This window comes from Mchenga conophoros, linkage group LG23 (genome assembly GCF_057382185.1).
Source record: "Mchenga conophoros isolate Kocher_MC1m ecotype Shallow Benthic linkage group LG23, M_conophoros_male_GT1.1, whole genome shotgun sequence".
NCBI classification, from domain to species: domain Eukaryota; kingdom Metazoa; phylum Chordata; class Actinopteri; order Cichliformes; family Cichlidae; genus Mchenga; species Mchenga conophoros.
This window is the reverse complement of record NC_140547.1, coordinates 20,442,007-20,453,981: the sequence shown is the minus strand read 5'-3', so window position 1 is coordinate 20,453,981 and position 11,975 is coordinate 20,442,007. Positions and strand designations below refer to the sequence as shown.

The following is an 11,975-nucleotide window of genomic DNA, read 5'->3' as shown; positions in this document are numbered from 1 at the left end:
ATTAATGAAAGGTGATTGAATTTTAGCACGAGTGAATGAGGTGTGTTGGAGTTTGTTGTGTGTTGAGTGGAGACTCTAAAACACTGAGTTTCCTGTTTTGATGTGCGAGTGAATCCTGTATTTAGATACACAACTCTGAATACGTCAGAACAAACTTCATTTGTGAAGTGCATGACAGCATGTCACATGTTTTATGATGAAGGGAAAAAGGAAAAATTGAATAAAATAGATCTGTGACCTAAATGAGTGAAGAGCGCAGATCTGGTGATTAAACTCATAGCTAATAAGACATTAGGGTTATGTTGTGTGTTTTGCAGCTGATGGTTGATTTGGAGTGAATCTAACTGATGATTTTTTACTTTTGTTGTGAAGTTGAGCCTGCCAATTAGTATGATGGTATGATGAACCATGCTAATGGTGATTTACCCTCCTGAGATGAGGAGCTTGTGTCATGACTATAACAAGGCCTTTTTATTTTGATACTTTTACAGTGCACTGAAAGTTTGGTTTGATAATCTCTGTTATTTTTCATTTTTTATCTTTTGAACAGGCACTGATTTTGTTTGTCTATTTCTTTTCTTTAAGCAGATCTGCACGTCGGGAATTGAAAGTGCTATACGACCGGTCGAGAAAGCTGATACAAGTGAGTTTTCTCCACATTAAAATGGGCTCAGGAGAAAGCCACTTATTTGGGACAATTATTAAATGAGTGTCCCAGCCTAAAAAGGATTCAGCAATGTAATCCCATCTAAAGTTCTTTTTCTTTTTGAAATGACGTCATTTTGCTGAGAGTGGAAACTAAATGCGACGACAGGTTCCACTATCAGCAAAGAAAGAAAGAATGAATGAATGAATGGAAATAAAAACAAACTGACTGACTGGTAAAAGCTGACAGAACTTGACCACGACTCAAGGTTAACCTCCACCTAGACAGGACAAAAGGGTGGATGAATTTATGTGTTTTTGTTACAGGAGCAGAAAGATGACAGCAACATTCGAGGTTGCATGACGATTTAACCTTTTAAATGCCATTTTCTCTGTCTGTGAATTTACTATGTGTGTGTCATTCACTAACTTGTGTTGCTCACAGACATTACTGTGAGAAAGTGTACACACCTGCGCAGCACTAACATTTACATTTCTTTTTACAGCGGATGATTTATAAGAGGATTAGTTGATGTTTTCCTACTACAGGATTTTTGGGTTTATATGTGAATGACATTCTTTCCACAACTAGGGATGGCTAACTTTATGGTGTTTTTATGGCACCTCTGGAATGTGGATGGCTGACGCCTGCCCACCAGGATAATCAATGTGTGTTGCTAATGTTTGTTTTTCTGAGACTGCATTTAGAAGATTCAGCTGAAGCGGACAAGTGACATGAGGAAAATATATAAGTGATTGTTTATGGAAAAGTTGAATATGGGCTCTTAGCTGGCCACTTTGAGCCCATAGTAATATATGAGTGGAGTGACTTTGCTTAAGAGCAGTCACCGATTACATTAATGTTGACTGAGTACATGGGATGATCCATGTCTGAGGCAAATTATGGTAATAATTGTAGTTGATTGATTTGAGAAAACCTGCACATGACACTTGTCTTGCTAGTGCTGAATGCTTATTACTTTTATGATATAATTGTTTATAGGTGTGAAGTTTGATTTCACTTCCAGATTTTGCTTTCCAGGCCATGATGGTGTGTATGCAGGCTCCTGGCAGAGCCAGGTGTTATGCAAAACACACTAACATTTTTATTGCAGGATTATAGGTCCAGGGTGGTGCTGCTCCAGGGGAGGAGATGGGCATTTGATTACTGCCACTGCACTGGGAAGCTGCAAAACTTCTATTAATTGTGCTACAGCTTCTCCATGTATCACTGGTGTGCCATCAGCCCTTTGAAAGCCTCTTTGTTTCAAAATGTTAGCGCTAACATGACACACTCCATATGCATATGCTGAATCAGTGTAGACATTAAGTCTTTTATCTGCTGCCAGCTTACAGGCTGCAGTCAGGGCCTTCAATTCTGCTAACTGAGCAGAACACGGCTGATCAACCTTCTGTACCTGCAACGTGGTGAAACTTGAATCAGCAGGATTAAGCTGAACGATGCCGTATCCCGCATGGCATCCTTTTTCATCTCTGAAACAGGACCCATCAACAAACAATGTTAAATCAGCTGTAATAGGTTCATTGTACAAATCTTCCCGTGCTCCCATAAATTTATCAGTTTGTTGCAACAATCATTGGGAATCCCCTCATTAGGTAGTGTTACGAAATCAGTTTCACCCCAGTTCTTTTTTATTCCTCGAGGCATCCAGAGACGGCACCGGAACTCACAAGAGAATTTATTAATGAAAAATGTCCAATGAGTGTATATCTAGAAGGGAAGACGTGCAAGGCTGGTGTCCCTCTGCAGATCTTCCCCTCCTTTGTTTGTTACAGTCAGTTTTATAGAAGTGACCCCATCAAAAAAAAAAACATGGTGTGTTGCAAACTCTGCGTTTGTGTGTGTATGTGCGAGTACGTGAGTGCCTGTGTGTGCACATACCCGTGTGTCTATGTAAGTGTACGTGAGTGACTGTATGAGCGTACCTGTGTGTATGTGTGAGTGCACGTGATTGAGTGTGCGTGTAACAGTCAAAGCACTGTGTATGCGTGTGTCTCTGTATCTGTGAATTCCTGCCGGTCATAAAAGGAATCTCCTCTCTACCCTCTCTTCTACACGACACACAAAACAGAGTTAACAGATTACAAACACTGAGACCCCCGCTCTGCATCCACTGGGCCATTGGCCTCTTGTTGTCTTACATTTACAGATAAGCATGTGGAGAGTCTCCTGCAAACCTACTTCTAAGTTTATAACAATTATGAGTTTTTATTAAAGGTACAAGCATCAGCATCAACATCCCCCACTGTAGCTTCCTGTCTCCTTTTAAAACAGCAGACCCCCAGTGTCAATAAATTCCTTTCCCTCTACACAATTACACACACTCTCAGGCCTATAGCTAAACCAACTGAAACACACAGACAAATCCTTCCCTATTCCTCTGATCTACTGCTGGACCCTCTCACCTAAGCAAATTTAACACATTATATTCTAATAATTGTTTTCTTGTACTCACAGTAGCATCATTCTAGAGGCTGGGTTGACAGTATTACACCTTTGAATAGTCAACTCTGGAGCGGACAAAATTACTTCATGTCCAGATCGCTTAGCCTGAGTGATAACAAATCTCGGGCTAGAGAGCAACACATGCAGCTGATGTCATGTGTATAAGATGACAGGATGACCCATAGTTTAAGAGGCTGCTTTTTGAAAAGCAAATGCTGCTGCTGCCAACCCCTGATAACAGGATGGAAGGCCAGCCTCAATGTTATCCAGCTTTGTGCTGTAATAAGATAAAGGTTGTTTCCCTATAGGTGTATCTTGCATTAATACAGCATTAGCATAGCTCCCTCTGTTGGCTACATACAGGTGAAAAGGTTTTGAATAATCTGGATTACCCAGTGCTGGGGCAGATTGCATGTCCCCCTGCAGTGCCTCAAAGGCCGCATGTGCTTCTTCTGTCCACTGCAACTCAGATTTACAGTTATTTTGTCCTGCAGCCCTTGTCAGGGCTCGCAGGACTCGCATTTAAAACAGCTAAATGCATAATCACAAATCCAAGGTCGACTGTATCCCACCATGCCCAGAAACGAAAGCATTTGCCCCACCGTTTGCGGCTTAGGGGCTTTGACCACAGCTTCTATTTGAGATGGAGCAATTAGTTATTTCTCTCCCCTCAGCTGTCTCCCTAAATAGTCCACTGATTGTTGGCAGAACTGAATTTTATCTTTACTCACTTTGTTTTCCTCCCCCCGCCAATACGGATAAGACAGCAATAGAATCTCTCTCACACTGCTCCTTAGTTGGACTACAGATTAACAGATCATCAGCGTACTGCAAAATGGCACTCGGGACACTTAAGTGTTGCAAATCTTGGGCTAAAACCCGATTAAAAATACTAGGGCTCTGAGTGAACCCTTGTGGAAGACGTGTGTATACATACTGCTGATTCTGGTATGTGAAGGCAAAAATGGTAAATGGCCTGTATTTGTATAGCGCTTTTCTAGTCCCTAAGGACCCCAAAGCGCTTTACACAACCTGTCATCCACCCATTCACACACTGGTGATGGCAAGCTACAATGTAGCCACAGCCACCCTGGGGCGCACTGACAGAGGCGAGGCTGCCGGACACTGGCGCCACCGGGCCCTCTGACCACCACCAGTAGGCAACGGGTGAAGTGTCTTGCCCAAGGACACAACGACCGAGACTGTCCAAGCCGGGGCTCGAACCGGCAACCTTCCGATTACAAGGCGAACTCCCAACTCTTGAGCCACGATCGCCCCAAAAAGATACTGAGAGCCAGAGTGCAATAGGATGCTGAAAAAAGCTGAACACAAATCAATTACTGTATACCACCGTGTGTCAGGTGGAATGTTGGAAAGCAATGTGTGGGGGTCAGGAACAACAGGTGTTTCAGATTCTACTATACCGTTAATAGCTCTGAGATCATGCACCAATCTGTAATCTTTAGAATTTGGCTTCTGAACAACAGATAGGACAGATAGGTGTGTTACATGGGCTGGTTACTTTAATTAATACACCAGCCTTTTCCAAGCCCTCAATTATAGGTTTGATACCTTCAATGGCATGTGGCTTGAGTGGATATTGCTTAATGTATGGCAACTTAATTTCGGGCTTCAGTTTTACTTTTACTGGTTGAGCTGACTTTACTTTCCCCACATCAGTCTTGCTTGTGGACCACAACTGGGCAGGAACCTGCTTCAGCAGGTGTTCATGTTCTGCAGATAAAGGCATTAGACTAACAGGCCTTTCATTTAGCATTACTTTAGTTGAAACACTCTCATCACTATTTTTCATAGAGATTCTGACAAACTGTCTATCTTTGGAAAGGTGAATTAATTTGTTCTCTGTAGGCTCCCATTCTGGAACCTGCAGAGCCTGCTTTATCATAGGCCCTGTACTGTTGCACCCAATGTGACCCAGTGTCCTATATTGAGATTCACAGCCAGCTAAACTCTCTCTTGCATCACTTCCTCCAAGGAACAGGCACGTGTTGTATTTGGACAGGATTTAATGCAAAAAAGTGTGAAACTGAAATGATACAGAATACAGAAATGTCACATAAACATTAGCTTGGGTTGAACTTAAGTGGACATATAAAACACATCAAAAGTTTCCAAATCACTTCAATAATGTCATATACCCTCTCTTAAAGGTAAACACAATTAAGAAACTTACTCATATTGCCACTCAAAGGGATTTAACGGAGTGGATGGCTTTGGATCGGAGGAAAACACACCATGTCTTGCTTCACTCATGAGCAAACACTTCCTATCACACTTCTTTTAGTGACTAATTGGCTCAACATAGCAAACTGTGCAAACCTGCGCCCCCTATAGGCCTGGAGAAATAACATACAAACAGTTCCAGTACACTCCCCGCCTGGCATTATTTTAAGATTGCCACTAGACCCTATTTACACATGAGACCAATCTCTCAGAAGAAGGATACAGTCCGAAATGGGTCTACAGAATGTCTTTGCAATCTTGTCGCGTGTCACCTTCACTTCCATCTTTCTGACAACTCCATCTCTGCTTGGAAGTGTCTTCACGATGACACCCATAGGCCACTCATTTCTTTTTAGTTGCTTGTCCTTCAGAAGAACAACGTCTCCTTCCTTCAAGTTTGGTTTGCTGCGCTGCCATTTCTGACGACCTTGGAGCATGTGGAGGTACTCCCTCTGCCACCTGGCCCAGAATGTGTCGGCAAGGGCTTGAACTCTCTTCCACTGCCGTGTATATATGTCGGCCTTGGTGAATTCCCCAGGTGGAGTTGGAATCGGATCGAACTTCTGGGTGAGCAGAGCTGAGGGGGTCAGGATTAAGGGAGCGTCTGGATCCGAGGAAACGGGTACAAGTGGCCTTGCGTTGATAATAGCCGTGACTTCCGCCATTAACGTTGTCAGGACCTCGTGAGTTAGAGTAGGGTTTCCTGCTTGTAGGAGCATTGAGTCCAGGATGCGTCGTGAGATGCCTATCATACGCTCCCAGGCGCCACCCATGTGAGATGAGTGAGGAGCATTAAACACCCAGGAACACCTCTGCTTGCGTAGGTAGTCATCCACACTTGTATCACCAGGTTTTGGGGAATGCAACTTTAGGTCCTTGGAGGCACCAATGAAATTGGTTCCGCAATCTGACCTCAACTGTTTGGCAGGGCCTCTGATCGCAAAGAACCTGCGAAGAGCATTGATGAAACTGGAAGAGCTGAGAGTTTCAATCACTTCAATATGAACAGCCCGTGTAGACATGCAAGTGAACAAGACTGCCCATCTCTTACTGTTTGCATGACCACCTTTGGTGCGGCGTGTTGAAACCTCCCACGGTCCAAATACATCGAGGCCAACATAAGAGAATGGGGGGTCCGTCTGAAGGCGTTCGGCAGGTAAGTTAGACATGATTTGCTGCTCTGTTCTACCTCGAAGCTTTCTGCAGGTGACACATTTGTGGATTACACTGCTGATAGACCTCTTAGAACCAACTACCCATAAGCCACTTGCTCTCACAGCCCCCTCAGTGAAGTGTCTTCCTTGGTGCTGGGTGGCTTCATGGTGATGTCGAATGAGCAGTGTTGCAATGTGATGCTTCCCTGGTATCAGAAGAGGGTTAGCCTGATGACTCGGCAAGCCAGACTCTGCAAGTCGACCTCCTACTCGCAATAAGTTTTTGCCATCGACGATGGGATGAAGTTTGTGAAGAGCACTGTTGCGAGGTAAGTCTCGTTTCGCCATGATGCATTTTATTTCTTCTGCATAGGCTTCACGCTGGACACACCTGATGATTGTGTGCTCTGCTTCATATAACGCTTCATCTGTGAGACTAGCCTTACAAAGATGCCAGCCGCTACAGGCACCACCATCTTTAGACTTGAAACTGTGGGAGATGTGGCGAAGGTAGGCCACCGCTTGGACAAGGGAAGTCCATTTTGAGAATCTTTCAAAGCGTGATGAACCCAAGGCACCTGGAGCAGTTGTGGTCACAAGCACATTGACGTTACGTCGAATTTCAATGTCCGACTCTGGATCGACGAGTTCAAATGGACCCTTTTCTGGGGAGAGAGTCTCGTGATTGAGAAGAAATGCTGGGCCGTACAACCATGAAGTACCAGAGAGTTTGTCTGCTGGTACAGACCGAGAGCCATGATCGGCAGGATTGTGCTCTGATGGGACGTATCTCCATTGATCTGGTAGGGAAGACTGCTTGATTCTCTGTACACGATTGTTCACATATACATGGAATCTTCTGTTTTGATTGTTAATGTATCCTAACACCACTTTACTGTCAGTGTAGAATGTTGTCTTGTCAATCTTTACGTTTAGTTCTACTGTGAGAAGCTCTGACATCTCCACAGCAAGCACTGCAGCGCACAGCTCTAATCGAGGAATGGTCGGTTCTGGTACAGGAGCTAGTTTGGCCTTACCCATAACGAATCCGACCTCACTGTGCCTATCTTCATGTGTGACCTTCAGGTAAGCTACCGCAGCGATGGCTTTCACTGAAGCGTCTGAGAAAACACAAAGTTCGATGAATGTGGCTTGTGAGATGGAGAACGTGACGTAGGGGCGGGGAATGTGCAGGTTTGTGAGACTTCGTAGCGAGTCATGCCACCTTCTCCAGCCGTCGTACATGTCTTGGGGTAAGGAACTGTCCCACTCAAGGTTGCCGCTGGAGAGCTCTCTGAGAAGAAGTCTGCCTTTGATGGTTACAGGTGCAAGCAAACCAAGAGGGTCAAACAAGCTGTTCACTGTTGAGAGTACGCCCCGGCGAGTGAAGGGTTTTTGCTCTTGTGGAACGTGGAATGTGAACGTGTCTGTTGTGGGGTTCCAACTTACCCCCAAGCTGCGCTGGACTGGAAGCTCATCTGTTGTTAAATCGAGATCTTTGATATCTTTGGCCCTATCCTCAGGGGGGAATGCACTCACCACTTCCACTTTATTGGAAGCAATCTTGTGGAGACGTAGATTTGAGAGGGCAAGCATTTTCTGAGTTCTCTGTAGGACATCAACAGCCTCAGCTGCAGTTGGGAAAGACTTTAATGCGTCATCGACATAGAAGTTGTGCTCTACGAAGTCTCGGGCATCAGTTCCATACTCGCTTTCTGCTTCCCTTGCTGCCAGTCTCAGCCCGTAAATTGCCACTGCAGGGGAAGGACTGTTACCAAAGACATGCACCCTCATTCTGTAGTCTACTACGTCTTTGCCAAGGTCGTTGTCTTTGTACCAAAGAAAGCGAAGGTAGTCTCTGTGGTCTTCTTGGACCACAAAGCAGTAGAACATTTGTTCAATGTCAGCTGTGACTGCGACTGGTTCTTTCCTGAAGCGAAGCAACACACCCAAAAGTGTGTTGTTCAGGTCCGGGCCAGAAAGCAGCACCTCATTGAGGCACACTCCATCAAACTGTGCACTCGAATCAAACACAACGCGTATCTTCCCTGGCTTTTGGGGATGGTACACACCAAAAATGGGGAGATACCAGTTCTCTTTGTCTCTATTGGGAGGTGGTGCGAGCTCTGCATGTTGGTTATCTAGCATTTTCTGCATGAATTCCACAAAATGTGTTTTCATTTCTGGTTTCTTGTCGAGCGTACGTCGTAACGACATCAGCCGTTGGTAGGCGTAGGACCGGTTATCTGGGAGTTTGCGTCTGGGAGTTCGGAACGGGAGTGGTGCAACCCAGCTGTTTGTATTGTCCTTGAAGAAGCCTGCCATCTTTTTCAAAAAGATTACATCTTCAGCTGAATGAGCAAGGTGGTTGTCGTTGCTGGTGTGACAAAACACAGAGTCTCCCAAATTCTCAGCCGTGGGCTTTTGGTGTGAGAGAGCAGATGGCGGTTGACTGGAGATGGCTTTGGTTTGGCTCAGACTGAAGTCCTCCTTTACACTAAGGTGACTGTCGCAGGGAGTGAGATAGCTTGGGCGCCCATTGTCCAATACATAGGTTTTCAGAACATTCACTTTACTTGGCTTGTGGGCATTACCAAGACACACATCGCCAATGATAACCCAGCCCAGGTCAAGCTTCTGTGCAAATGGGTCATTATCTCTGCCATTGATTTGCTCCCTCACTTTGTGAACTCTCAGAAGGTTGCGTCCTATCAGCAACAGAATGTCTGCACTTGGGTCGAGAGGTGGTATTTGAGCAGCTATTGCTTTCAGGTGCGGGTGGTGTAAAGCAGCTTCTGCAGTTGGCACCTCTTCCCTGTTGTTGGGGATGGCATTGCACTCAATGAGCGCGGGGAGAGGGAAACTCATTTTTCCATCTAATGACTCAACCATGTAGCCACATGCTCTTCTACCAGTCGTGTGTGTTACACCACTACAAGTTTTCAGCATGTATGGTTCAGGTGTGGTTTGTATGTTAAATATGTCAAAAAACTCTGTCTTTGCAAGTGACTGGTTACTTTGATCGTCAATTATTGCATACATCCTTCTGGCGTTGTCTCGCTGACCCTTGGGATAGACTTGCACTAAGCAAACCTTAGAACAGGATCTCCCTGTGATTTTATTTCCACATACCTCTGTGCATGTGGCAGTAACATCCGGGTCTTGTGGATTTGCTTGCTCCCCGCCGTGCACTTCAGGAGATGAAGGAGGTCTGAGCATTTGCAGTGTTGGGGCAGGATGAAGAGCTGCCAGGTGTTTCTCACTATTGCACTCTTCACACTTAATCATGACTGTACAGTCTTTGGCTTGGTGGCCGGTGGAAGCAAGGCAGCGGTAACAAATGCTATTGTCTCTGAGGAACCTCTTCCTCTGCTCAAGCAGCATAGCTCTAAAGCCCCTGCATCTTTTGAGTGGGTGGGGTTTGTGATGTATGGGGCACTGTCTTTCAATGTCTTCGTCTGCTTTTTTTACCTTTGATCCCTCTGATGATATGTCCATCTTGTGCACTGTAACCGATGACCTTTGGTTGTGGTTACTTAACGGTTTTTCTTTTCTGTAGCTGGACATGTGGTTGGCATAGGAAAGAGTCGTGTTGAAAGGTGTGGTAAAGCTTGGATCATTCCTTGCTTTTGCTTGACGTTTCACAAATTCGACAAAGAATGAGAATGGTGGGAAGCTAACATTGTGGTCTTCTTTAAACTTTGACCCTACCATTGTCCACTTCTCTTGAAGATGGAAGGGCAGCTTCTCCACAATTGGATGTACTCCCCTAGCTGTGTCGAGGTAACTTAAACCAGGCAAATAACCATCTAGCTTTGCAGCTTGGAGTTCACACAGCAGATCTGATAGGTCGCGAAGCTTGTGTGGTTCTTTACTGGAGAGCTTTGGAAAGTCTCGTATTCGGGCAAACAGGGAGTTTTCTATTGCTTCTGGTGAGCCGTAACATTCCTCTAGTCTCAACCATATCATGTTCAGACCGGCAGGTGGATGCTTTATGTTGACTGCTTTTAATCTCTTGGCGTGTTCAGAAGACTCTGGGCCTAACCACTTAATGAGTAGGTTGATTTCTTCAGTGGCTGTTAGACCAAGGTCCCTAACAGTGCTCTGGAATGTGGCTTTCCAACTAAGGTAATTTTCTGGCTTGTCGTCAAATTTAGACAGCCCTCCAGTTATTAGCTGACTCTTGGCTAAGAATCTGGCGAGGTCGCTTGCTATGGTGTCTGCATTATCATTTGAGCTTAATCCGTGCTGCAGTTGTAATGCATCGTGGAGAGTCTGTGGACTTACATCTCTTTGTAGTCGTCTCTCTGCCCCATCTTGTGGCATGAATGAGTACTGCACTGGCTCTTGTTTGGGACAAAGAGGTGTGTACATTACTGGTTGTTTGGATTGTTCATTCTGATATTTACTGTCATCATGGTGAGATGTAACGTCTGGAACCAGGTCAGTGTGGCTGTGTTTATTTATGTATTCACTCACTTTTTGCTCTGGGGTTACTTGTAGGGGTGACAATGGCCACTCTTCCCCTGATTCAGCTTTGTCAAATTGAGCTGCTGCTGACTCCATTACCTCTGCTTTAGCCAAGGCTGCATCTGCTTCCTTTTGGAGGTTGATTACATCCAGAGTTGCTTCTAGACGGGCCTTTTCTACTTTAATGTTCATCTCCTTCTCAGCGTAAGCTAATCTGGCTTTTGCTGCTTGAGCTTCTGCTTGTGCCCGCGCTGCTGCCATACTGGCTCGGGTTGATGCTGACGACCTGCTTGAACATGCTGCAGATGATCTAACAGTCAGTTTTCCTGAAGACTTTGAGGACCTTCTTGAGCGAGTGGACCTTGCTTCCTCGTCGTTTTGACCTTCAGCCTCTGATTTCTCCATGTTAGAGTAGAACTGTCACTCGACGTCCCTCGCAGAGCGCTATGATTTCACTGTACTGTTGCACCCAATGTGACCCAGTGTCCTATATTGAGATTCACAGCCAGCTAAACTCTCTCTTGCATCACTTCCTCCAAGGAACAGGCACGTGTTGTATTTGGACAGGATTTAATGCAAAAAAGTGTGAAACTGAAATGATACAGAATACAGAAATGTCACATAAACATTAGCTTGGGTTGAACTTAAGTGGACATATAAAACACATCAAAAGTTTCCAAATCACTTCAATAATGTCATATACCCTCTCTTAAAGGTAAACACAATTAAGAAACTTACTCATATTGCCACTCAAAGGGATTTAACGGAGTGGATGGCTTTGGATCGGAGGAAAACACACCATGTCTTGCTTCACTCATGAGCAAACACTTCCTATCACACTTCTTTTAGTGACTAATTGGCTCAACATAGCAAACTGTGCAAACCTGCGCCCCCTATAGGCCTGGAAAAATAACATACAAACAGTTCCAGTACAGGCCCCAACTCATGAGATTCATGTCGTCCCCGAGCAACCAAAAGAGTGATATGCGGCACAG

At 44.9% G+C, this 11,975-nt stretch overlaps 1 protein-coding gene and 1 long non-coding RNA gene across 2 annotated transcripts; both read right to left on the bottom strand.

The window, feature by feature from the left end:
- Window positions 1–5,127: 5,127 nt before the first annotated feature.
- On the bottom strand, window positions 5,128–11,241 carry LOC146547132 (uncharacterized). The gene is made up of 2 exons (XM_085264066.1): window positions 5,307–11,241; window positions 5,128–5,159 (listed from the first exon to the last, which is right to left on the bottom strand). The coding sequence occupies exon 1, from the start codon at window positions 11,239–11,241 to the stop codon at window positions 5,545–5,547; it is 5,697 nt and encodes a 1,898-aa protein (XP_085120192.1). The 3' UTR covers window positions 5,128–5,159; window positions 5,307–5,544.
- A 292-nt stretch (window positions 11,242–11,533) lies between these two features.
- On the bottom strand, window positions 11,534–11,812 carry LOC146547131 (uncharacterized). The gene is made up of 2 exons (XR_014890861.1): window positions 11,719–11,812; window positions 11,534–11,571 (listed from the first exon to the last, which is right to left on the bottom strand). It is a non-coding gene; the product is annotated as an uncharacterized LOC146547131 (long non-coding RNA).
- Window positions 11,813–11,975: the final 163 nt, after the last annotated feature.